Source organism: Impatiens glandulifera, chromosome 3, assembly GCF_907164915.1.
Source record: "Impatiens glandulifera chromosome 3, dImpGla2.1, whole genome shotgun sequence".
In the NCBI taxonomy this organism is placed as follows: Eukaryota; Viridiplantae; Streptophyta; class Magnoliopsida; order Ericales; family Balsaminaceae; genus Impatiens; species Impatiens glandulifera.
In genome coordinates, this window is record NC_061864.1 from 51,575,953 (window position 1) to 51,601,570 (window position 25,618).

General features: G+C 31.7%; 2 protein-coding genes across 3 annotated transcripts; one reads left to right on the forward strand and one right to left on the reverse strand.

The window, feature by feature from the left end:
• Positions 1–2,325: 2,325 nt before the first annotated feature.
• Positions 2,326–6,610, forward strand: LOC124932023 (ubiquitin recognition factor in ER-associated degradation protein 1-like). 2 transcript variants are annotated; one of them, XM_047472621.1, is made up of 10 exons: positions 2,326–2,444; positions 2,529–2,595; positions 3,194–3,271; positions 3,728–3,752; positions 3,846–3,878; positions 3,973–4,094; positions 4,186–4,316; positions 5,645–5,871; positions 5,956–6,218; positions 6,355–6,610. In XM_047472621.1, the coding sequence occupies exons 2-10, from the start codon at positions 2,593–2,595 to the stop codon at positions 6,442–6,444; spliced, it is 972 nt and encodes a 323-aa protein (XP_047328577.1). In that variant the 5' UTR covers positions 2,326–2,444; positions 2,529–2,592; the 3' UTR covers positions 6,445–6,610. The 2 variants fall into 2 exon arrangements, with proteins under 2 accessions (XP_047328577.1, XP_047328578.1); XM_047472622.1 differs by having other exon boundaries at positions 5,962–6,218.
• Positions 6,611–18,450: 11,840 nt separating this feature from the next.
• Positions 18,451–25,234, reverse strand: LOC124929254 (kinesin-like protein KIN-7E). Its single transcript, XM_047469562.1, has 16 exons — positions 25,099–25,234; positions 24,785–24,861; positions 24,195–24,452; positions 24,029–24,118; positions 23,843–23,943; positions 23,631–23,744; positions 23,146–23,227; positions 22,998–23,065; positions 22,837–22,902; positions 22,142–22,266; positions 21,670–22,009; positions 21,384–21,485; positions 20,962–21,031; positions 19,955–20,694; positions 19,418–19,737; positions 18,451–18,945 (listed from the first exon to the last, which is right to left on the reverse strand). The coding sequence occupies exons 3-16, from the start codon at positions 24,421–24,423 to the stop codon at positions 18,633–18,635; spliced, it is 2,760 nt and encodes a 919-aa protein (XP_047325518.1). The 5' UTR covers positions 24,424–24,452; positions 24,785–24,861; positions 25,099–25,234; the 3' UTR covers positions 18,451–18,632.
• Positions 25,235–25,618: the final 384 nt, after the last annotated feature.

Consider the following 25,618-nt stretch of genomic DNA (forward strand, 5'->3'; position numbering starts at 1 on the left):
CAAAATTTACCTTTATCCTATCGTTATTTCTTTTAAGTCCATTCAATTTTTTTTTCAAACTCATCCCAACTCAGATTCTTAATCGGTCCATATAACAAACGACTCAACAATAATTAAGATTATTATTCGGATTATAAAAATTTGGGACGAACAATATGATACGATTAAGAAGGTTGTTGAACCGAACAAAATTTTCAAAACTGAAAAAACAGATCCAACGGCTAAGGTGTTTTGCTTGTGCAATTGCAACATAACGTCAAACCAAGAATCTATGAAAGTCAGGGCTTGTCCCGGGTCGGCCTTTAACCACAATACCAATATCCTCACTCGTGAAAGAAAAATATAATACCAACTTAAATCTGAGTGTTGGGAAAGAAAATTGAGGGGAAGAGGGACAGTCCTCAACCCGATCATCCAATTCACTCTAACAGACATACATGGTTCCATAGTCAAAGCAACTTTGTATGCAGTCATAACATGCCATTCATTTATAGGCAACTATCTCACGAGATTCAGAAGTTTCAAGTGTAAATAATTATATCAGTTTGGGATAAATTGGTTAAGGAAAAAACATCATTTATTATCATGCAAACCCATTCTGAAATGAAATAGAGATATTAGGCATGTACTAAAAAATTAGAATTCCAATTAAATTCCAATTTTATGTTTGTTAAACTATTTTAAATTAAAATTTCAATTTAATTTGTGATTTTATAATTTTGAGTTACACTGTTTCTAACTTGAACTATAATTATTTCTAAAAAAAATTCAAATAATTTTTTTAATTAATTTTTTATTTATAACACAATTAATATGTCAAAAACTGATATCTTAATAATGTAGATAATATTGATTAAAATTGTCATTTCTATTTTTATTAATAATTTGTTTAAGGTAGAAAACTACATTAACTTAAAGTCACGACCTTTAATTCAAGGTAAAGCGTTTAAATATATGACTTTTATAACATCAGTTAGAGTACTACTCTTGCTTAATCACGTTTAACTATAAAATCTTAATAGAATCTGATGCATTAGCACTTGTATAATCGCACCCAATTTTTTTATTTTATTTTTAATTTCCATTTAATTAAAATCCCAAAAGAGAATAAAATGAACAAGAGTTTTAAAATTAGGACAAAATAACCCTTTATCCTAATTTTTAAAAGAAACAAACCATTAGTTACCTAGAAAATGAATACAACAAAACAATCAAACGACAACAATACAAATCAACTATCTCGCCTTAATAACATTTTGGTGACTTCTTCAAACATAATACCCCAACTTTGACATAGCATCAAATTCTCCGACGTTATGAGAATTCTTCTCCATGTGTGGATAAGAGCTTGACCTTCAAAAATAATTTCGTTCCATACTTGCTCCTCACTTCTTCTAACTCTTGAGAAGACCTTAGCATTTCTTTTTTCCATACTTATACACAATCGCCCTAAAATAACACTTCATGAAATTCACAAAAACGAACTACTCTTAGGCTTTCCAATCATCAATCATTTCTTTAATTCCAATAAAAATGAAAATTCAGCAAACTCATAGCATTAGCAAACTATTTCCATATTTTGCCCGTAAAAGGGAAATCACCAAACAAATGAGCTATTGATTCATCATTGAACATAAAACACAGCATGTACTTGGAATTGTCATGTATTTACTAATTCTAAGCCGGTTAAAGACAACAAGACATAAAAAAAATTTGGTGGCGCGAGATAAACTTGGAAGACCAAACTAAGGGAGCCCACTCCACAATATGTCCCTTTATTCGGATAATCTGCCATACCATGCTTGTTTTCAATTTTCCATCAACTTCAGCCTTCCATATGTGTGAGTCATTGCGATCATGAAGCTGAAGCTGATTGACATGCTCAAGAATTCGCTCTCCTTCCGAAATTCTCCTTAGAAGAGAGTCCCACATCCCATCCTTAACATCCCTCACCGTCGCATCTTGACATTCCCTTCTAATACGAACACTTTGAAACTCTTTCCTAGTAAAGATTGGTTGACCTTCAAACCATGGATAGTGTACCTTAACCATCACCCAACCGAATCTGAATTATACTCCAAACACTTTGTTTTAATTTGAGTATCTTGGTTAAAGAACACACATTTCTTCCTTGATTTACATACCCATATAAAAAAAAAATGAAGAATTGCATTTCCAATTTCAATCAATATTTCTGAAAAAGTTGTTGGGCTTGGGCTTTCTATTGTGAAAAGGCCTATTATCTAAGTGGGCAGAAAGGTAAACTTGATAGGCTTGGGCTTTCTATTGATATCAAGATTCATGTTCTTTGTCCAATTGAGTCCATAGCCACTTGCGTGGATTCTAAGCACCGAACCGCATTTAGTATTTTCTCAATCTCTCTCTAGTTTAGTTTGCGCGATACGCAAACAATCTTCCTCAATTGATTGAGATTCCAAGCCAAGGTCAGATATAACTTTCAGAAGTTCATAATTCGATTAAAGGATCAGTATTCTGTTCATCGTTTCTGATTTGATTTGCTAAAATAGGGTGACGGAGGAGAGCTTGAGACAATTCATTTACTGGCGTGGGTCATTTACAGAGATAGTAAAGATGGTATGTTGTGTTTGCCTTATCCTTGATGATTTGATGAATTAGTTCTTCATTGTTTGTAGATTAGACAGTTGGGTTCTCTCTATTTCCTCGGTCTTCTACACAAATGTTCATGTTTTCTGTACCGTCTGTCTATCTGGATTCTGAATTTTATTTATAATCGATGTGTCTACGAGTTTGGAACAAGTTGATAGTTTCACGATTAGCTGTAATTTTGTATCAATTTGAATATTCATAAGGAAATGAAAAAGTAGTTTGGAGTTCTCAAGTTGGAATTGGGACTAAAATGTTAGTGATTGATCAACTATGTTACATTTGATTTAGATCCAAATCGGGCTATCTGATTCTTCTACACTTTCAGTAGAGAAAAATGTGATTCACCAACTAGGTTACATGTGAACAAACTCACAGTGAAAAGAATGTGGCTAATTGATTCTTCTATATATATTGTTTGTAGAAGTGGTGTTTAATGCATTATCATATCCGAGGCTTAATCTGTAAAGAGATTCCATAGTTAATAGTTTGATCATTATAGATGAGTAATGATTGGTATGGCCATTTGTTCTAACATAATTCTTCTCTTTTATTTGTGATTTTACAGTTCTTTGAGGGATATGGGTATCATGGAATGTCATTTGAGCAGACATATAGATGTTATCCTGCATCTTTTATTGACAAGGTTTGAATTGTCTTCTTCATCTTTGTGTAACGTTTCTTTCAATTTAAGCACTTTTGAAATGCTTTTTGTGTTACACTTGTTACTTTTGTCAAAGTTGTATTTTATTAACATGAACAACTGAGTTAGATTAGGTAAAAGATGACCAGTAAATATAGCAAGTAAACAATCAAGACATCTAAATAGACCTATTGGTCGTTAAACAGATCCATACTTCTAACGAATAAAAATGGATTGAACCACATATGAAACTGAAGATACACTTTGATCTGGTGATCTTACAACATCGCATCTCATATATCAAACCCACACTAAAAAAATGATCAAAACTAAGTTTGATATTGCTATTTTTAAACTTGTATTTTTTATATTTTTGTATATAGTTTAATCATATTCTCCAAACACTTCCATTTAACTTCATGCTTCTAACTCTTCCATTTTCTTTTCCCTATCATGCAGCCTCAAATAGAAAATGGTGACAAAAGTAAGTCATCATTATCAATATCATTATTTCACTAATTTGACTTTGTTTTAATAATTTCACATTTCTAACTCCTTTTGTTGCATGTCATTCCAGTTATAATGCCACCTTCAGCTCTCGATCGCCTTGGTTAGTTGGCTACAAATTTTCCTTTTACCTTCACATTCATTTTCCTAACCCTCACTCAAACTTCTTTTTGAATTTACGTTAACAAATCTTGCAGCATCGCTTCATATTGATTATCCCATGTTATTTGAGCTTCGGAATGCTGCAACTGAGCGTGTTTCTCACTGTGGTGTCCTGGAGTTTGTTGCTGAGGAAGGCATGGTCTATATGCCATACTGGGTATGTAAAAAATTGGACTGATGATCCCTAATAATTATTAGTGTATTAGTTCAGCATTTATTCTTCTTCACTTAATTCCTTCAATATCTAGATGATGGAGAACTTGCTCTTACAAGAAGGAGATATTATACGAGTTAAGAATGTCACCCTTCCAAAAGGGACATATGTTAAACTCCAACCTCATACGAAAGATTTTCTTGATATTTCCAATCCCAAGGCCATGTAAGTTCATCTTTAACGTGTCTTTCGGAAACACTTATAATTTATGGATCTGAATCCAAATCCAGATGAGAAACAACCCATAAATTTCTGAATATGTCTCACTAAGTTTAGCTTCATCCATTTACGATTTTGGATCCAAATTTTTTGTATCTGGATGTTTCTGAATGGAGGCTATAGTAGCAATTGCTATAAGTGACATAAGTGTAAATAAGTGTGTAGTGAAACATATGAATAGAAGAGAAAATTGGTATTTTGCTTTGTGTATTTTTTTATCACCATATACAAGTCAACATCCACAAACTTTTCAAATAGTTTTACATTTTCTCCATGTCTAACAACAATTCTTTAACACTGTCAAGTGCCTCCCAAATATGGAGCAAATTCAAATGATTTGAAAGTTCAGGAAGGAAAATCACATAGGATTGACTATATGGTGATAAATTAAATTAGAGTAAAACATGTACATGGTGAAGAATAATAACTTTCTCTAATATTAGTATTTTTTTTGAAGAAGTTATCTGAACTGTCGCACCATACAAAATTTGTCGTACTAATTGTTGGGCTTAAAGAAAGCAATGGAGTCCTTTGTGTGACAATGAACTCTTGAGAAAGCAAAAAGAATAAAAACTAAATCAAATCTTGAAAATATTCAATACGATATTGTTGAGAAACCTAAATCAGTGGCAAAAGAAGGGCATGTAGTAATAATGACGAGAGTTCATTAGTTGATTTATAGGTAGTAATAGAAGTTGGCCATTATTTTGCTTAGAGACACTTAGATTTGATAATTCTTATTTGTCTGTTTTTCAGTTTTGGAATGCCTTTGAGTCCTTTTTCACCTTCCTCTTCTCATTTCTTTTACTTTTTCTTGTTGTTTATATTAAAAGAATTCGTTTTCATGACAAGTAGCAAAACACTATCAATTTGTTAATACAAACTTTTAACTTTTCAAAAACTATAAAAAAAAAACAATTATAGAACTTGTCATGATATAGTAGTAAATAGTAAGAGTGACATAGTTGTAAATACAAGAGGGATATGATGGAGATATTGTTCTGTCTCGGAAACACTTCTAATTTATGTTTTTGCATTATGATATATGTTTCTGTATACAGATCCAAATGAGAAATAACCAATAAATTTTAAATTTGTCTTTGACTAAGTCAAATTCGATTCTTCACTAAAAGTACCTTGATTGAAGTGTGTATTAAATTACAATTATTCTCTTATCTCTCAATTACACTCAGGCAAAGTTTGTATTAATAGAGTTGTCATGGATGCATCAATTCTTGGTTTGATTTTTTCATGGTTAAAATCGTGTCTTGCAGTTTGGAGACAACCTTGCGGAATTTCTCTTGCTTGTCAACTGGCGATAGTATTATGGTGGCATACAATAACAAGAAGTATTACATAGATATTGTGGAGGCTAAGCCATCTCATGCCATAACTATCATTGAGACCGACTGTGAAGTTGACTTTGCGCCTCCTCTTGATTACAAAGAACCCGAAAGAAGACCCACATCGTCTTTCCCTTCAAGCAAGGCCCCAGTTGAAGGTTTGAGAATTTGTTGTTTTTCAATTTACAGTCAAAATGATGCTGATGGTTTTTTTTCTTAAAAAAACAATTCCATTTGTGAAGCAAAAGAGGATCCAGTTGAGACTGAGCCCAAATTTAGCCCATTTACTGGAGCTGGAAAGCGGTTGGATGGGAAACCTTTGAAGTATGAGCCACCTCCGGTTTCTTCTACGGTCAGTAGTAGTTCTAAAGAAAAGCTGCCCTCTGTTGGCAGCGGGCAGTCGTCTTCTGTTGGATCTAGTTCGCAAAGTAGCAACCGTCAGTCTCAGGGGAAGCTGGTATTTGGCCCGAATGCCAACCGCTCTAAGGATAAGGAAACACAAAAGGTACTAGACATATATTAGTTTACGTTTTTCTAATAGGTAAAGTTGGTGGATTTCATTTTTATGGAAGAAATGAACATATTTGTGTAGGTATTTGATTAAAGAATGTTATTTTAAAAAAGCTTATGTTGAGTTGCAGGAAACTAAGAAGGAAGAAGCACCAAAGAAAGAAGAAGAAGAAGCTAAGTTTCAGGCATTTACAGGAAAGAAGTACTCTCTTAGGGGTTAAACATTCTCTCAAATACTACTGTTATTTGGCAATTTGTCACCCCCTTATACTGTTCAAAACAAAATTTCATTACTTTTTAGTGCTGTGATTTTAGTATTACACTTGCTGCCTGAACAAAAAAATAATAACTTTCATCTTCAATCCATGCCCAAGTTTTATTTTATTTGAACGGTTCAGATGTTACATAACCCATTTAGAATTAAACTTCATTATAATATCAGACAATGGAGAGTTTTCTTAAAAATGGGATGCGTACATAAAATTTTAAATGCTAAGTCATTTTTTTTTTGGTTTGAGACGCTTTGTATAAATAACTTTTATCTTAGAAAACTCTTTTATTTCTTTCTTTACTGTGGAATTGATTTTTATTTTGTTGCTAAAACTCTATTAAATCAATTTATCCAGAATTAGCAACTTTTGTTGAAGTATCTAATTGAAATTGAAGGAGGTTTTTTAGAAGAGTACATGTTTTGGCAAGGTCACGAAGAAGAATATGATCAATGGATTTTTTATTCTTCAAAGAAATGTTGCATCGGTTAGTGAGATAAAATACTTTCTTTCTTTTTCAGTCTATTATTAGATGGCAATGGCAAGATTTTTTTTTTTTTTTTTTTCAACCAAAAAACGAGATTTTTTATGAATTTTTTTTATTTCTACACCTCTTCTCAGAAACTAACAAAGTCGAACAGAGAAAATTTATCGTCAGTCTCTAGGTCAATCGAAACGTTGGTAAGAACATATATGAGAAGATTTTGCCTCCCTTCTTCTTCGATGGAAAGTCGTATAAAGGTCAATCGAAACGTTGGTAAAAACATATATGAGAAGATTTTGCCTCCCTTCTTCTTCGATGGAAAGTCGTACAATTTGATTAGATGTGAGATGAAAACAGTTTACTACTTTCATCTTCTTTTTATTAGAGATAAAAAAAATGGTTCTAATAAGAATTTGATAATTTTTTTTGGTTGGAATGCCACGAATCATTCTAAAAATTGTTTTTTTACCCTTACCAACGTAAAATCAATGGAGAGTTAAAACACTAAAATGTCATTTTTCTTTTAATCAAATCGCATTTGTAAAGATTTACAATGTTACATGATAATGGAGTTGGTGTACCTCTCAAAAACTGACCAGGGATTTTTTGTTTGGAAAAATGATTACATTCCCTTTATCACTATTTTCATTTTTTAATGTGGAAAACATGTCGAAATAAGAAAGTTTTTTTTTTTAAAATGACTAGCGTAAAAAATGTTATGCGATCGTTGACAACTCCTAGCCACGTTTGCCTCTTAACTTGGGCTGCCCCCCTTGGCCACTGAGCTGGGTGCTTGTCATTGCGCTTGGTTCAGTCACGGTCTGAATATTTTGAAGTTTTTTTTTCTGTAAAACAAAAGACAACAAATAAAATTAATTAATAAATAAAATTCTCATTTTTAACCCATTTAGTTTGTTTGAATTGTTTGTACCATTATAAATTTTATTTAAATTAATCTGAAATTTAATTATTTAGTCTGATTGATATAGCAAAATGTAATGTCTACAATGATTTTAATAAATTATTAATAAAAAAAAATTCAAATAACAATTCATTACATTTTAAATAAAAAACAATTAATTATTAAGTTTAAATTTATTTTATTATATTGTCTTATTAGTTAATTTTTAAATTTTATTAATTAATTTTCAGCTATTTTCTTATCGTTCAATTTTTAAATTATATAATTAATTAAAATTTTAATATATTAATATATATATATATATATAATTTTAAAATATATTTATTAATTTATAATTTTCAAAATTTAATAATTAGTAAAAATTATTATATTAATATTAATATATATATATATATAATTTTGTAATATTAAAAAATATTAATCATTTATATAATTTTTTTTAATTTCATATATATATATATATATATATAAACTTATATTATCTTAATTTTTTATATTAACCTTGAGTCAATTTTTAAATATAATATAATTATAATATAATTTTAAATATATATAATTTTTTAGTTTGATTCAAATCAGAAGTAATAAATTTTTTTAATATATTGTCCTATTAGTTAATTTTTAAATTTTATTAATTAATTTTCAGCTATTTTCTTATCGTTCAATTTTTAAATTATATAATTAATTAAAATTTTAATATATTAATATATATATATATATACATAATTTATATAATTTTAAAATATATTTATTAATTTATAATTTACAAAATTTAATAATTAGTAAAAATTATTATATTAATATTAATATATATATATATATAATTTTGTAATATTAAAAAATATTAATCATTTATATAATTTTTTTTAATTTCATATATATATATATATATATATATATATATATATATATATATATATATATATATATATATATATATATATATATATATATATATATATATATATATAAACTTATATTATCTTAATTTTTTATATTAACCTTGAGTCAATTTTTAAATATAATATAATTATAATATAATTTTAAATATATATGATTTTTTAGTTTGATTCAAATCAGAAGTTAATAATTTTTTTTAATATTTTATAATATTAAATAAAATAATTATAAAATTATTTAAATTTAAATAATTTAAGTGAAAACACTTTATTTATTTAAAAAAATACTCATTAATTGAGTTAATTGAGATTTCGAATATCTCTTTTCAAACTTCAAAAATTTAGAACTCCTTATTGTTAAAGTTATATAAAATTAAGTTTATCTTAACGATTTCAAACAAGTTAATTTATTATCTACGTGAGATTTATAAATAAATAAAAGATCAATGTCACTAATTTAACTACCGAATTTCTACGAATTAAGAGTTTTGACTATCAAATTTTAAAAAATAGTAGTTGAAAACGTCAATTTGTTGAATTTAATAATTAAATTAGTTTATAAATGTCACGTAAATAATAAGTCAATAGTGATTGAAACCGTTACAATAAAACCTCATTTGTATAATTTTAATAATAACCCTAAATTGTGAGATTTGAAAAAATAGGTATGAAATCTCGATTACACAATCCTTAATTTTAAAATTTGGCCTATTACAAAATAAGAAAAATATATTTAAAAGAAATAAAAAAATATATTAATATATATCGTAGTTAACACTGTAATAACGGTAAATAATTGAGAAATTATATGAGTCAATTTTTAATGAATGAGTTGTCAAATCAAAATTTCTTGGGAAATAATTGAGATTTTAGACTTTTTTAAAATATTACAATTTTGGTCTTCTTATTGTTTTTTTATAACATTGAGTTTTGTTTTTCATTTAGAGTGTCACTAATCTCTGCGTGTTAAGTATATAGCCCACAAACACACTTAACAATTAATTAGGCACATAATTTGTTGTCTGATGAGTTCAAACACAGGACTTTAAAGAGGTTGAAGGTATTCACATTTTGTTATCGCTATGCTAGAAGAAGGCTAGAAGAAGGAATGGATTTTTTCTTGTTAAATTATAAAAAATGAGATTTGTCTTACCGGTTCTAAACACTGTTAACTTATTATCTATGTGAAATTTATAAATAAATAAAATATTAATGTTACTAATTTAACTATCAAATTTATGTGAATTAAGAATTTTGACTACCGAATTTTAGAAAAATAATAGTAAAAGTTGTCAATTCGTTGAATTTCGTAGTTAAATTAGTAACATGAATTTTTTATTTATTCATAAATATCACGTAGATAATAAGTTAATAATATTTGAAACTTTTAAAACTTTTAAGACTAAACATCATTGGTATAATTTTAATAATAAGTCCCAAATTGCAAGATTTGAATAAATAGATTTAAAATTTCAATTGACCCAAATAAAACATTAATTTTACAATTTGGCCTATTAAAATATAAGAACCATACATTATAAACATAATTATAATAAAAAAAATATAATGAAAAAGAAATATGAGGATTAAATTTAAAATATATTAATATATTAATTAACACTGTAATAAAGTAAATAAGTGGGAACGGGAAATTTGACGAAATAACCCTCCTCATAGGACTATTTCCATATTTAACATAGGCCAAATAATTTTTTTAAATATAACTTTTTGCCTATGGTAAAAGACCTTTTTACCCACAAATAAAAAAAATAAAAAAAAAGACTTTTTGCCTTTTGCCTTTCATTTTCTTCTCTCCCTCTCCTCTTTTCATATTTCCAGACCGCCTTCAGTTTCTTCCTCTTTTCCGAAACCCCCGACGACGACGACGACGACACGATCCAACCCCCCAAACCTCACCTCTCCGACGACTATCTGAGCCCCCGACGACTAACCGAGCGACGATCCAAGACAACCCCCCAAACCTTTTGCTGAAATGGAAGAATGGTTTAGGGTTTTAGTGTTTATTGTTTAGGTTTAGGTTTATTGGCTGACTGAATCGTTTTGGGTTTAAAATGCATATGTCGAAGGCTGTCGCGGACGAATGCGCATCTGTCGCAGACGAATGCGCATCTGTCGCAGACGAATGCGCATCTGTCGCAGACGAATGTGCATTTGTCGCAGGCGACAGATGCGCATTCGTCTACGACAGGATCGGGGGCTCAACCTCGGAGTTCGTTGCTTCGGAGAAAACTCACCCTTAACCTCAATCTTCGTTCCTTCTGCTTTTTTCCGTCGTCGGGGGAGAGGAGAAGAAGAAGAAGATGATGATGGTGGCTTCGTTCTGAGTTGCTTTGTTGGTTCTTTCGACTTCGTCGTCGGGGGAGAGGAGAAGAAGAAGATGATGGTGGCTTCGTTGGTTCCTTCAGCTTCGTCGTCGGGATAGAGGAGTAGAAGAAGATGGTGGTTGCTTTATTTCGGAAATATGAAAAAATGAGAGAGAGGGAAAACAGAAAGGGAAAGAAAAAGAAAATGTTATTTTTTAATTGAGGGGCAAAAGGTTAAATTTGAAAAAATTATCTGGCCTACGCTAAATTTAGAAATAACCCTCTTAGGAGGGTTATTTCGTCAAATTTCCCTGGGAAACTGCATGTGTAAATTTTTAACGGTCAAATTGTCAAATATTACATTTTTGAGTTATTGTTAAGATTATGGATCTTTTGTTTAAAATATTACAATTTTGGGTTATTGTTAAGATTATAAAAATGAGTTCAAAATGCCGTTAACTTATTATTACTTGATATTTATAAATAAATTATTTAATTAATATCACTAATTTAACTATCGAATTTCTGCGAATTAAGGGTTTGGACTACCGAATTTAGAAAATCAATGGTCAAAATCGTTAATTGAATTAAGTAGTTAAATTAGTAACATGGATCTTTTATTTATTTATAAATGTAACCTAAATAATAATTCAATGGTGTTTGAAAATTTCAAGATAAAACCTCATTTTGTATTTTTACAATAATAAATCCAAATTGTGATATTTGAAAAAATAGGTCTAAAATTTCAATTGACCCAATAAATAGCCTTATTTTACAGTTTGGCCTATTAAAAAATATGAACATATATTATAAACTTATTTTTAATAAAAAGTATAATTAAAAAGAAATATGACGAATAAATTAAAAATATATTAATATATATTAGTTAACACCAATAACGGTAATAATTTAGAAAAAAAATTAATGTGTGAATTGTCAAATCGAGATTTTTTTATTGGGCCGATTGAGATTATGAATCTCTTCTTTAAAATATTATAATTTGGGGCTTCTTATTGTTAAAGTTATACAAATCTTAACAGTTCAAAACGTCGTTAACTTATTATCTACGTGATATTTTTAAATAAATAAAATATTAATGTCACTAATTTAACTACTGGATTTTTGCGAGTTAAGAATTTTGACTACCTAATTTTAGAAAATTAGTAGTCAAAGTCGTTGATTTGTTGAATTCAGTAGTTAAATTAGTAACATTCATCTTTTATTTATAAATGTTACGTAGATAATAAGTTAAATGTATTTAAAATTGTTTTAAAATCGTTAATTTGTTGAATTCAATAGTTAAATTAGTAACATTCATCTTTTATTTATAAATATTAGGTAGATAATAAGTTAAATGTATTTGAAATTGTTAAACAAAACCTTATTTTGTATAACTTTAATAACGAGCCTCAAATTGAGATGTTTAAAAAAATAGGTCTTAAATCTCAATTGACCATAATAAAAAGCCAATTAAAAATTAAGAACAATTTATTATAAACTTATTTTTAATAAAAAGATATATATAATTAAAAAGAAATATGAAAATAAATTAAAAATATATTAATATTAGTTAATACCATAATAAATGTAAATAAGTGAGAAATTAAATGAGCCATTTTAAAATGGTCGAATTATCAAAGCTACGCTTCTTATTCATCGGGTTAATTGAGATTTTGAACCTTTTTTTCAAAATATTACGATTTGAAATTTTTTATTGATGAAGTTATACAAAATGAGGTTTCTCTTAACGGTTCGAAATATCGTTAATTTATTATTTACGTGACATTTATAAATAATTAAAAGATTAATGTCATTAAAAAATTAGTAGTCAAAATCGTCAATTCGTTGAATTGAACAGTTAAATTAGTAATGTGTATCTTTTATTTATAAATTTAATGTAAATAATAAATTAATGGTGTTTAAAAATATTAAGACAAAACATTATTTTATATAATTTTAATAATAAGCTTCAAATTGAGAGGTTTAAAAGAATATATGAAATCAATTTACCTTAGTAGAGAGAGCATCAATGTTACAATTTGACCTATTAAAAAATAAGAACAATATATTATGACTTATTTCTAATAAAACTAAAAATATAATTAAAATAAAATATGACTAATAAATTATAAATATATTACTATATATTAGTTAACTCCTTAATATAATAACTACAAATAAATAAGTGAGAAATTAAATGAGCCAATTTTTAATGATCCAATTATTAAATCGAGATTTTTTATTGGGGTCAATTGAGATTCTAAATATTTTTTTTAAATATCATAATTTAGAGTTTTTATTATTAAAGTTATATAAAAACGAGATTTTTATCTTAATAGTTCAAAACGCCGTTAACTATTATCTACGTGACATATATAAATAAATAAAAAATTAATGTCACTAATTTAATTATCAAAATTTTACAAATTTGAGTTTTGACTATCAAATTTTGAAAATCATTATTTTAAGTCGTAATTCGTTAAAATTCAGTAGTTAAATTAATAACGTTGATCTTTTATTTATTTATAAATGTCACATAAATGATAAATTAATAGTGTTTAAACCCATTAAAGACAAAATTTCATTTATATAATTTTAATAATGAATCTCAAATTGCGAGATTTAAAAAAAGGTCTAAATCTCAATTGATCTTGTAGCCTTAATTTAACAATTTGGCTTATTAAAAAATAATAAATATATATTATAAACTTATTTTTAATAAAACGAAAAATATAATTAAAATGATATTTGAAGAATAAATTAAAAATATATTAATATATATAAGTTAAAACTGTAATAACGATAAATAAGTAAGAAACTAAATTAGTCAATTTTTAAGGACTAAATTATTAGGTTTTTGAGATTTTTGTCTTTTTTTTTTAATATTACAATTTGAACTTGTTAAGATTATATAAAACAATATTTTGTCTTCATGATTGATTTTAAAGGTTATTAACTTATTATTTATTTGACATTTATAAATAAATAAATAAAAGTTAATGTCACTTATTTAAGTACTTATTTAAAGAGTCAAGGGTTTTGATTATTGATTTGTAAAATTAGGTATTTAAATTAGTGACCTAATATTTTATTTATTTATAAATGTTGTGTAGATAATAAGTTAACGACGTTAAAATCGTTGAGACACAATTTTATTTGGTATAATATATATATATATATATAATGGTGCTTAATTTTTAAAATGCCTGGATTGTCGAGTCGAGAACTGTGATTAATTTGGGTATTTGTGAGATAAAATTGATATTTTGGTTGTATTGTGGGTTGACCCGCCCATAAACTTAAAACGGTTAAAAATAAAATTAAAAATGCTATAGGTATGGTTCGAACTTACAACCTAACAAAAACAAGTACAACATTTTAACTAACTAATGTCACGGGCTAAAATTTGACCCGTGCGGCACTAAGCTAAATCGACCCTGATTCTAGCTTAGAAAGCCTTTCTAAACACAATGCAAGAAGAACTCAAACGCAAGAAAGAACTTAGAGAGAGAAAACTCTTGAGAATAAGAATATATTGAAAGAATGCTTGATAATTACAATGGAATACCTTCAGGGTATTTATAGGACTTACACGTATTAAATTAGGAATTACGTCTAATTACAATTTAATTACACTAATTTAGGATATTCCTTCCATAGCAAGAATATCCCTACCTAATTTAGAATATCCCTTGTAATCTCTTCCTTAATTAGAATATATATTATAATCCTTTCCTTGATTAGAATATATCTTCCAATCCCTTCCTTAATTAGATTATCTTCCAATCTCTTCCTTGATTAGAAGATTCGCTAGGCCCACGTAGGTAACTGGGCCTCTCCTTGGCTAAGAAGATTAGCGCACTATCAGGCCAAGACTTTAATGAGCCTCGACATCCCCCAGGATTAGGTCGTGACTCTAATGGTCCGTGACATACTCCCCCACCTTAGTCGTGGCCGTCCTCGGTACGACCCTAGACCGGTGCATGGTGATCTTCTTTCTGGCATCCCTTGAGCGCTCTTCCACCCCCTTTGCACGTCACGGCATTGGGTGCACTTATGGTCACCAGCCTTAACCGATATAAGACGTTTCCCACACATCTCTCGATTGAACACGGTCCCTTGAATCTGCGCACAAGCCCCTTGAGCACATACCGCATAGACTTCAACAGTTGCGGGGGAAACTTCCCTCTTTCCATCGTCCCCTTCCTTAATTGCACACCCTCTTAGATTTTCCCTTCTCTTCATATTCTTGGTGTCTCCCTCTGAATATGCCTGAGCACGATCTGCTTCTTTTCCCACAGACTTGGTGCGAGTGAAGGCAGACTGACTTTGGCCCACGTTGCCTGGGGCCAAACCTTGTGGATCTAATGGTTGTGTGTTGTCTTTGGCCTTGAGCCCCTCGAAGGCTTCGACACACGCTATCTGGACTTCCTCGGGTACTTTCTCTTTTCCCTTGGACCCGTCACCATCATCCATCTTGGCAAAAGTGGCAAATGTCTCTTTACCACGTTTGCGACCTCGAACGAATCGCATCGCTGAGAACCTGCTTATTCCCTCTGATTCTCTCCTTGTTGGAATCACGCTAGTCTTCCCGTGATCCAAAATAATTAAAGAATCGGAATAAGGCATTATGCAAGCGCGTACCTGATCGCACCATTCTAGTCCCAACACTACGTCGTAGTCTTCCATTGGGACCAAGGTAAATGAGACTGTCCCATTCCAGCCTCCGATCCTGGTGTGCACTCTCCTAGCCTCCCCATTTACCGGCTTGGCTACATCGAAGGACTTCACCGTCCCTCTTGTTGGGCTGATCCGCAGACCCAACGCATTGGCTACTCCTTCTCGCATGAAGTTGTGCGTAGCCCCTGTGTCTACTAGTGCCTTGATGCGTTTTTCCCCGATCCAAGCTTCCACAAACAAAGAGCCCCTCCTTGTTCCCTTGTCCAGCTTCGCAACACTAGTCTTCACAGCATTGAGCAGTCTTAAGGATCCTATTTGAGTCTCTTCTTCCTCATCAGAGGACTCAGTTCCATTAACTGCTGCAACCTTTTCCCCCTTAAACGGGCACATAAACTTTATGTGATTATGAGCACCACAAATATAACAGGTTATTGGCTTACCCGAGTCATCGGCTTGCCTCCCTGAGTTTTTATGTGCATGTCCCTTCTTAGATGGGCGGTCTCCCCCACCTTTCTCCTGGTCATGTGGGCAGTCTCCCCCACCTTCTTCCTCATCATACCTGATGAACTTTGGCCTGTCCACAGACACTTTGAGCTCTATCAGTCTTTCTGCAACCGTTATTGCCTCGGAAACGTCCCGCACCTTGGCCCTTTGCAGCTCCAATTGTGCCCAAGTCTTTAGGCCGTTAACAAACGCGAACAGTGCCTCATGTTCCGTTAGACTGGGTAACTCGAGCATCAACTCCTGGAATTCCTTCACATACTCCTTGATGGTCCCTTTGTGCACAAGTTGACTCAACCTTTTCCTAGCTTCGTACTCGGCATTCTCTGGGAAGAATTGGCGTTTGAACTCGGTCTTGAAGTCTTCCCATGTTTCCATCCTCAAGGTCCCTCGTTCAATATCTCCTTCTCGCCTCCTCCACCACAACAATGCCATCTCTTGTAGGAAGAAAGGTGTTGTCTCCAACTTGTCACGATCATCAAGTATGCTTGATGCTCGAAAGTATCTCTCCATGTTCCAAAGGAAGTCCTCCACTTCCCTTGCACTCCTCGATCCTTTGAATGGAGTTGGCTTAGGAACATCCATCCGTTGAGGTGCTGCACCTCTATGTTCCCCTCCATTTCTCGCAATCCGTCTTTCCATCGATTCTAGCCTCTCCAAGATCTCCCTCTTGAGAGTCTCAATCATTGCATGGACTTCTCCCCGGATTGGATCAAGCACCTTCTGGCAGATGTCATTAACCTCCCCTCGAACCAATCCTAGCACTTCGTCACGAATGCTACGATTCGAACCGTTAATGATCTCCATTAACTCATTCTCCAACTTTTCAGCACCCTCGTCCAACATCGTCACCTTCTCGGCCACCGCGCTAAACACTTCGAGAGCTTCTTGGTGATCGCTCATGCCTTCTTCAAGCCGGGTCACCCGCGCTTCCATGGAAGCACCTCTCTCGACGGACTTATCCCTCTTGGATCCCTTGTCCTTATGTTGGCCGGTCGGAACCTTAGTGACGGTAGTTCGTGAATCCATTTCTTGCAGCTTGAATGCGGAAATACAACCTTGCTCTGATACCACTTGTCACGGGCTAAAATTTGACCCGTGCGGCACTAAGCTAAATCGACCCTGATTCTAGCTTAGAAAGCCTTTCTAAACACAATGCAAGAAGAACTCAAACGCAAGAAAGAACTTAGAGAGAGAAAACTCTTGAGAATAAGAATATATTGAAAGAATGCTTGATAATTACAATGGAATACCTTCAGGGTATTTATAGGACTTACACGTATTAAATTAGGAATTACGTCTAATTACAATTTAATTACACTAATTTAGGATATTCCTTCCATAGCAAGAATATCCCTACCTAATTTAGAATATCCCTTGTAATCTCTTCCTTAATTAGAATATATATTATAATCCTTTCCTTGATTAGAATATATCTTCCAATCCCTTCCTTAATTAGATTATCTTCCAATCTCTTCCTTGATTAGAAGATTCGCTAGGCCCACGTAGGTAACTGGGCCTCTCCTTGGCTAAGAAGATTAGCGCACTATCAGGCCAAGACTTTAATGAGCCTCGACATCCCCCGGGATTAGTTCGTGACTCTAATGGGCCGTGACACTAAGCTAATAACACTTTATATTTTAAATTCAACTCAAATTTTGATAAACGCATTCAACTTTTTAACTAACTAATATATATATATATATATATATAATGATGCTTAATTTTTAAAGTGTTTGAATTGTCGGGTCGAGAACTGTGGTTAATTTGGATATATGTAAGAGTAAATTGATACTTGGGTCGGATTGTGGCCATAAAAATTTTACCGTAATATTTTTTTCACGGTTTTTTATATTATTACTCGTATAAATGCACGGATAATGGCTAATTTTTAATAATACATATTCTCCAAGTCCCAATTTAACGATTCAACCCATTTATATATAAACTTTTCATAATTTGTACCTACCATTTAAATAAATTTTATTTATTGATATAAATACATGGTCTATGTTTTAAAAGGTGGTGGGCAAGTTATGTAAGGCTGGTTGGGGAATAGCTCTAAATTGTATGCATAATGTTCTTTTTTTTTAAATGGTCTGAATAAAGTCTAAAACATATGACCCTGTTAACACTTTTAAGATCTAATAGTAAAAAAACCATAATCAATCATACACACCAAACAAACCTATTAATATCATTTTTCCCTTCTACAAATCAAACAATCAAATCCCACTCAATCAATGATATTAGTACTATTACAATCCAATCTTCTTGAAAAACAACACTTTCCTAACTGAAATAAATTCTTTTCTTGTATTGCAGCATTTTCACCACATCCAACCAAACGATCTCCGGCGGTTGGTCCGAGGAGGCGTGAAGCTAATAAGACCGAAAATCTGCTTCTTCAGTGCCCCTTCTTTTTCGGAGAACTTAATTAGCTTTGCTACAATGGCTGCACTCTCTTTAATTTGGTTCATATCGTTTTCGTCGCTCCACAGCCTATTCATAAGTTGTACTCTCCTTCTTTTGGAATCCAAACTGATACCCCATTTCTGGTAAAGTTTATTTCTTTCCACTCTTGTTAATCTTTTGTACATAAACCTACATAACATCTCTTTCTCCCGCAACAGATCTTTCTCACTGTCACCATTCAAAATCACAAGATATAATATAAGTTAACATTTTACACATTCAAATCATCAACTCAAATATCAAATTATTATTGCCAACTCAAATTTCATCCAACAACAAGGGCATTGTTTGATCTAAGTTATTTGAATTTACTCAACAATCTAATAATCTACTCATCCATAGCATTATTCAAATCACCAACCAAAATATCCCAAGTTTTATTTAAAACATTATGTATTTATAATTCTAATGTCTAAGTTTAGAAAAAAAAAAACTACATCAAACAAGCTCTTAGTTTGGCACAATTTAGATCCAGAAACAAAAGGTGTGTCTAAAGGGGACAATTATGTTCTTTTATATTTTTATTTTGAAAACCAGGGTTTATTCCTAGGAGTAAGTTATAACTTCCACTTCATTTAGGGCGTTCTTAGTGTGAATCAAACATGTAAAAAGTAGTTTTGGCGGGAGAATAATAACAAACCTTGAGGACAATGTCAAGGTCAGGCCTGCACCAACGGAATGGTTGCTGCCCTGAGAAAACTCTTGTGCAAGGAAGGTAAGTCTTCGAAACTCAACTTCCAAATACACAGAATCTGCCGAATCTCCTTTGAACAGCAAGAAGAAATATGTCCTGTGGATCAATGAAATATTACATTTCTTCCACAGTGCAATTATTGATTTTCGTTGCCTCTCGAATTCAGATGGCCAATCTGCACTAGTAGTAGTACATTGCCATTTTTCTTCATCATCCTGCATTGGATCTAAGCCTATGTCTTTCACTTTCATTTTCGTCTCCTGAGCCTAACAAAACCAACGAAATTGAACCACATCAAAACAAATAATAGAGAAACTAAACCCACTTGAAAAATATTGTGAAGAAAATCCGTGATTGCCTATTTTCATTGGAAACACTTTTTTTGAAAATAAAACTTAGTTAGACACGGTTGACCCATCAACCCAATAACTGTTTTCATGGATCTAGATAATGATGAGAAAAAACTATCAACAAATTCATAACCTGTTTAGCCATTTCCTTCAATCCCGCAACAAACGAATCCACACTAGGAATTTCCTCCTCAGCCGAGATCATATCCTGTGCTCGTAAATCATTAACGACACTCCCGATAGAAGATTGAGAATCATTTCGCACCAACTTTTCCATTTTCAGAAAGTCTTTCGGCCTACCAGCAAAACTTCTCTCCAAATCATTGAGTGGCGGCGTGTTCAGACATCGGGGAGTAGTAGTAGCAGTAGTAGACGATTTCATCATGATAACGTCGTTTCCAAAACTCCAGCTTCTTCTCAACTTACGACCTGTTGTTGAATCATTGTAAGGGCTGGTGGAGAGTGAATCGATTGTCTTTTGTACGTCCTGCATTTTCTGTTCTAGTTCGCTATATGTCAAAATCTCTTCATCTTCGTTTGTTTCTCTTTGATTAGATGATGATTCTATTTCTTCTCCATCACTATCTGCGTCCTGCATTTTCTGTTCTAGTTCGCTATATGTCAAAATCTTTTCAACTTTGTTTGTTTCTCTTTGATTAGATGATGATTCTATTTCTTCTCCATCACTATCAGTTAATGAGGACACTGCTTCTCCTTCACTTGCTGCTGCTGATGATGATGATAACGATGAATGAGTACTACTGGGTTCAGAAATTCCATTCTTGATAGCTTTATCATCCATCTCAATGCAAGGTACATCCTTACAAGTGCTATCAGAATATTCTCCGATTTTGAAACCAAATTTACCTTTACCTGCAAGAAATGAAGAACAATTAAGTAATAAATAAGTAAACGAAATTTACCTTTACCTGCAAGCAATGAAGAACATTTCATCAAACCTGAGGCCCTAAATTTGGATCTAACTATTTTTTTTTGCCATTATGTTTATGTTTATTAACCTTGTTTTGACATTTCTTTTAACCTACCAGGGTAGTTGAAGTGGAAAAACACTTACCTAAAAATCAAAGGTCTCATTAATAAATTGATCTTCTTTCCAAAGAAAATGAAGAAAATCTGTACCTGATGATTCTGATGCTGAATATTCATCTTCCCATTCATTCTCATTCTTCCATGTAGGGCTGAGTCCATTCTAGTTGAGAGAATGAAAACAATAACTAGAATTAGTAAGAACAATTAAATGCTAAAGGTGAAAACACCTGAATACAAAACCTTTAGATCTTATCTTGACAAGATTATCCCAATTTGGACACTTATCTTTTTATACATGTATCTGGAATGAAATTTAGTCAGAGACAAAAACATAGATTTATTTCTGTTTTTGTATTGTGAAAACATTTCCAGATACATGAACATAAGTTTTTCCAAATGGGCCTGAAACTAAACTTAATCTAAAAAATTTATTGGTTATTTCTTATCTCGATATGAATCCGGAAAACATAAATTATAAGTATTCTCAAATGGGCCCATGATGTTCTCGATACCTGTTCTCTTTGAGCTTCATCATTACCAACAAAATGCAGCACACCCACCCTAGATTCCGCAACATCCTTTTGCCTAGTTAGCTCTTGAACCTCTTTTTCCAACTACACAAACAAAAACCATGAAATTTTTTCACCAGTTTGTTATCATGTATAGAATGTGTGATAACAAAAACAAAACACAAAGAAACAACATGACCACACAACACACAAAATATCCCATCACCAAATCAAATCGCAAAAACAGAGAAATCAACATGGCCACAAACTAGTTTAACCAAAATTTTACCCTCTCAATCTGGAGATCTTTTTTTCTCAACAATGTGGAACAGTTGCAAGTGGAAGAAGAAGGGGTGATGGGAGCTCTTAGTTCGCCTTCCAACCGAGCCAACTCTTTTTGCAAATGTTTGACAAGGGCTTTGTCAGACATCACCACATTAACCTTGGCATTTGTAGTCACTTCTTTTGCACAACTAGCAAATAAGAGAGTGTTTCTAGATTGCTCAACATGACTTCGAACAGGGCAGAGCGTGCAAATAATGGCTGTTCTTGCATTGCCTCCCAACGACGGTTGGAGAATTCGAGTCAGCTTAGAATCTCTGTAATTAATATGTCCATTTCTCCCATTGCTGCATAAATATATATCTTTTTAGCTAAAATTAATAAGAGACTGAGAAATGATAAGGAACAAGTGCATGGATTGAGAAAAATCATTTTTAGGATTTTTATTTATTTTTTTAAAGAGGGGTGCATTAACAAACCTTAGCTTGCGGATAACAGTTGAAAGAGTCAATAAACTACGGTTTATGTGACAGCCTTCCTTCAGTCTGACCCCAACTGAATGAGCTTGAGATGCTCGCTCACTTCCAGCCAGATCAACAAAATTCTGCCAAGTAAAATAATATATTTTTGTAACCATGATCTTATTTAATACTACCTCGTCTCATTTTATGAGTTCCGTAAGGTTCTTGGAGTAGTTATAAGGAGAGATAATATGCAAAAAAAAAGAATTATCAAAATGCTCTTAAAAGGAACTAAATATAATGATGTTCATTCATATTTAGGTTGATGAAATGAAAATAATTGTTTTATTGCACCTAGGATAATTTGGAGAGATCCTATTGTCAAATAATCCATTTAGTAACTAGTTGGTAACCAATGGGCTGTTTTGTTACCATGTTTTTTCATCTTGATCGTGATAATCCAAAATATAATCTGAAACGTGATAAAAAAAATCTTATACCAAACCAAAAATCATTTTCAGCTTTAACTGTTCGATATTCCAATACTAGTTTTCAAAAATTTGATTGATCATTAATTTTCTTTTAATTACAAAAAGTGAAAAAGTAAAGAAGGGTAAGTTTCAATTAATTTAGGACTTACTTTTCCGAATTAAAGATTATAATTAGAAAGATCGAATATCTTAATATCCTATACATAATTAAAATGCTCATACCACACTGGCTACAAGAGTTGTGGACTTGTCCTTGCCAATAAACTCATGAGCAGAACTCTCAACTGTCTGCAGAAATTAGGTCCATTCCAAACAAGTAAATAAAGGGCAAAAACAAAAATGAAATAGTATATTGGTAAAATAAATAGAGACTGAAGACCCACCAATCTGATTATTTGATGAGATCTAGAACTAGTCTCATTCAAAGAAGTTTCTCCAATTTTTCTTTGGGCTGCAAGATTGTGATCTTTAATAAGCCATAAAAATGGAGAATCATGCATTTATAAAATTACTATGGTAAGAATTTTTTACCATCACAAATCGATAAAAGCTCTTTCAGATGGTTCCAGTCCCTCAGAGTCTCTTCAGTCAGTTTCTCCACAACAGTCCCTTTCTGCATGACCGAAGGACATGGAAACATTATTACTCATGATAAAACTCAAAATTACATGTTGAATATTGAATTTTAAGTGTCAAATTAGTTCATTGTCTGATAAATAAATGTTAAGTAAACCAAATGAAAGTTCATTTGATAAAATATACAATTAATGTTGGAAAAATAATTACAGAATATTTACCTAAGGTAATTTGATTAATTTACTGGGGTTAGTGTTGCCATTTATATGCTCTAACTATATTAGGGATTCAAGTCATTCATACTTTACCAAATTAAGTAAGATTTTCCAGCCTCATAGAGTTGAATCTAAATAATTAAGTGATTTTATACAACTGTTATTAAATATACTTAATTTAATCAGCATTTTATTATTTAGATTAAGTGATAGCCTGAAACTCACCTCAGGATCATCCAGGAGCCGAAGTGGAGTATTGTCAGAGGTCAGGAGATCTCTTACAGCTTCATTATAGATTTCCATGGCTGAGAACTTCAAAACAAATGCTCTTTCCTGATGCTATAAGTTAAAAAAGAAAATAGGCAGAAAAATTTATTCCATTGATGGGTTAAGGAACAAGAAGCATTTATAGAGGCAGAAATTCAAATGATCAAAACCTTATGTATGTAATCATAAATGTCTGCTACTGTATACTCAGTTATTCCAATCATTGTGTAAGTTTTTCCACTGCTTGTTTGCCCATATGCAAAAATAGTGGCTGAAAGGAAAACCCTAATAATGGTGAATAATGTTTATATATACAAGGATGATCTATATGCAAGGAAAATTGAAGTTTATCTTACAATTGATACCGGTGACAACTGAAAGAGCAATGTCTTTTGCTCCTTCATCATATACCTGCCTTGTTGAGTTATCTCCACCGAATACTCTGTCTGTTCATAGAAAGAATCAATTTAGAGAAGAAACCAGATCGCAATAACATTGATAAGAATCTGAAGCTCTACTTACCAAATCTATATGCACTTGGAAATCCAGATCGCTCCTGAAGACTGTTACGGTATAAGATGGTTGTCTCGTTTATACATTCCCATTCTGATACCTCGTTTCGATTAATCTCCTTATCGCTTAAAGGCCTAAGTCGAATCAACACGAAGATTTTCTCCTCACCGCCATTAATTTCTCCTCCTTGCATCTTCTTCTCCCACTTCAACAACTCATCCTCTCCAATTTCTCCCATTTTCTCACTTTTTCCTTATTTACTCGTACCTGAAACAATAGAAACTACACAAATAAACTTTTCACCATCTAATCCCAATTTTCTTCAAACACAGTACTGCTCGTTTCAGTTTACCTGCATTAAAAGCTAATTATTCGATGTTAGTTGAGAAAGAAGATCTGAAACCTTTTACATAGACAACAAAAATGATAGCGTTCCTTAAAGGAACCTACAAATGCTTATGGACGAAGTAAGGTGCTCTGAAGGATGCTTTGGTAATGACTGGATCCTTTTTCGAAATAGTGGACCCACACAGAGGATACAAATACATAAACCGGATAATGAAAGCATGAAATTGAGATGTAATTAGAATATTGTTTACCTTCTCTGTCTTTTACGAAAGGACGATCGCCGAACGCATCAGGTTTTCGATGGAACAGTCTTCTTCAAAGTTCAAAACTGTAAATATGTGAAAATGAACTCGTAAACTTAAGCAAAACAATGAAATGGAAATGCTATCGATACAAATTACAATCCAGTACTCTGTGTAGAAATGATATGATATGAAGATGAAGAAATGATGTAACGGTTATAAATAGGAGCGTGTGTTTTGTATATATATATATATAAAATATACAATGTAGGTGAGTGATCCAGCGAACTGAAAGTGTTCATACTCAGTCAAATTGGAATCACCTTCATTGTGAAATCTGTTGAAAATCAACCTGGAATCCACCGCAGAGATCTCAGGAATGGCGATCTCTCTCTCTTTCTCTCTCACACACTCACACACACATCTTCTCTTTCTCTCTCTTCTGTAAGAAATTACAGTTCCGTCAATGGCGATGGTAACTGGATCTATAGGAAGTCCATTGATGAAAGACACGTGGAATTGAAAGTTGAGAATTTTATCCAATCAAAACTCTTCTTGTTTCTCCACCGTCCGATTCATCACCATAGCTCTACTTTGTTGCCGTTAAGAAATTTGGTTCATTTACCGATTAGTATTTAAATAGTTGTTTAGTTTAAACTAAATAATATTACTTTTTGTTAATTTTTATTATTATTTTAAAACTTTATCTCTCTTTTCCTATGAAGAATAAGTAAATATTTGTTTTTTTATAAAGAAGAAGTAATTAAATAAATAACTAAACAAAGAAAAATAAAAAATAAAAGGTCTAAAAAAAGCCTAAATTTAACATTAAAGTTAACCCCA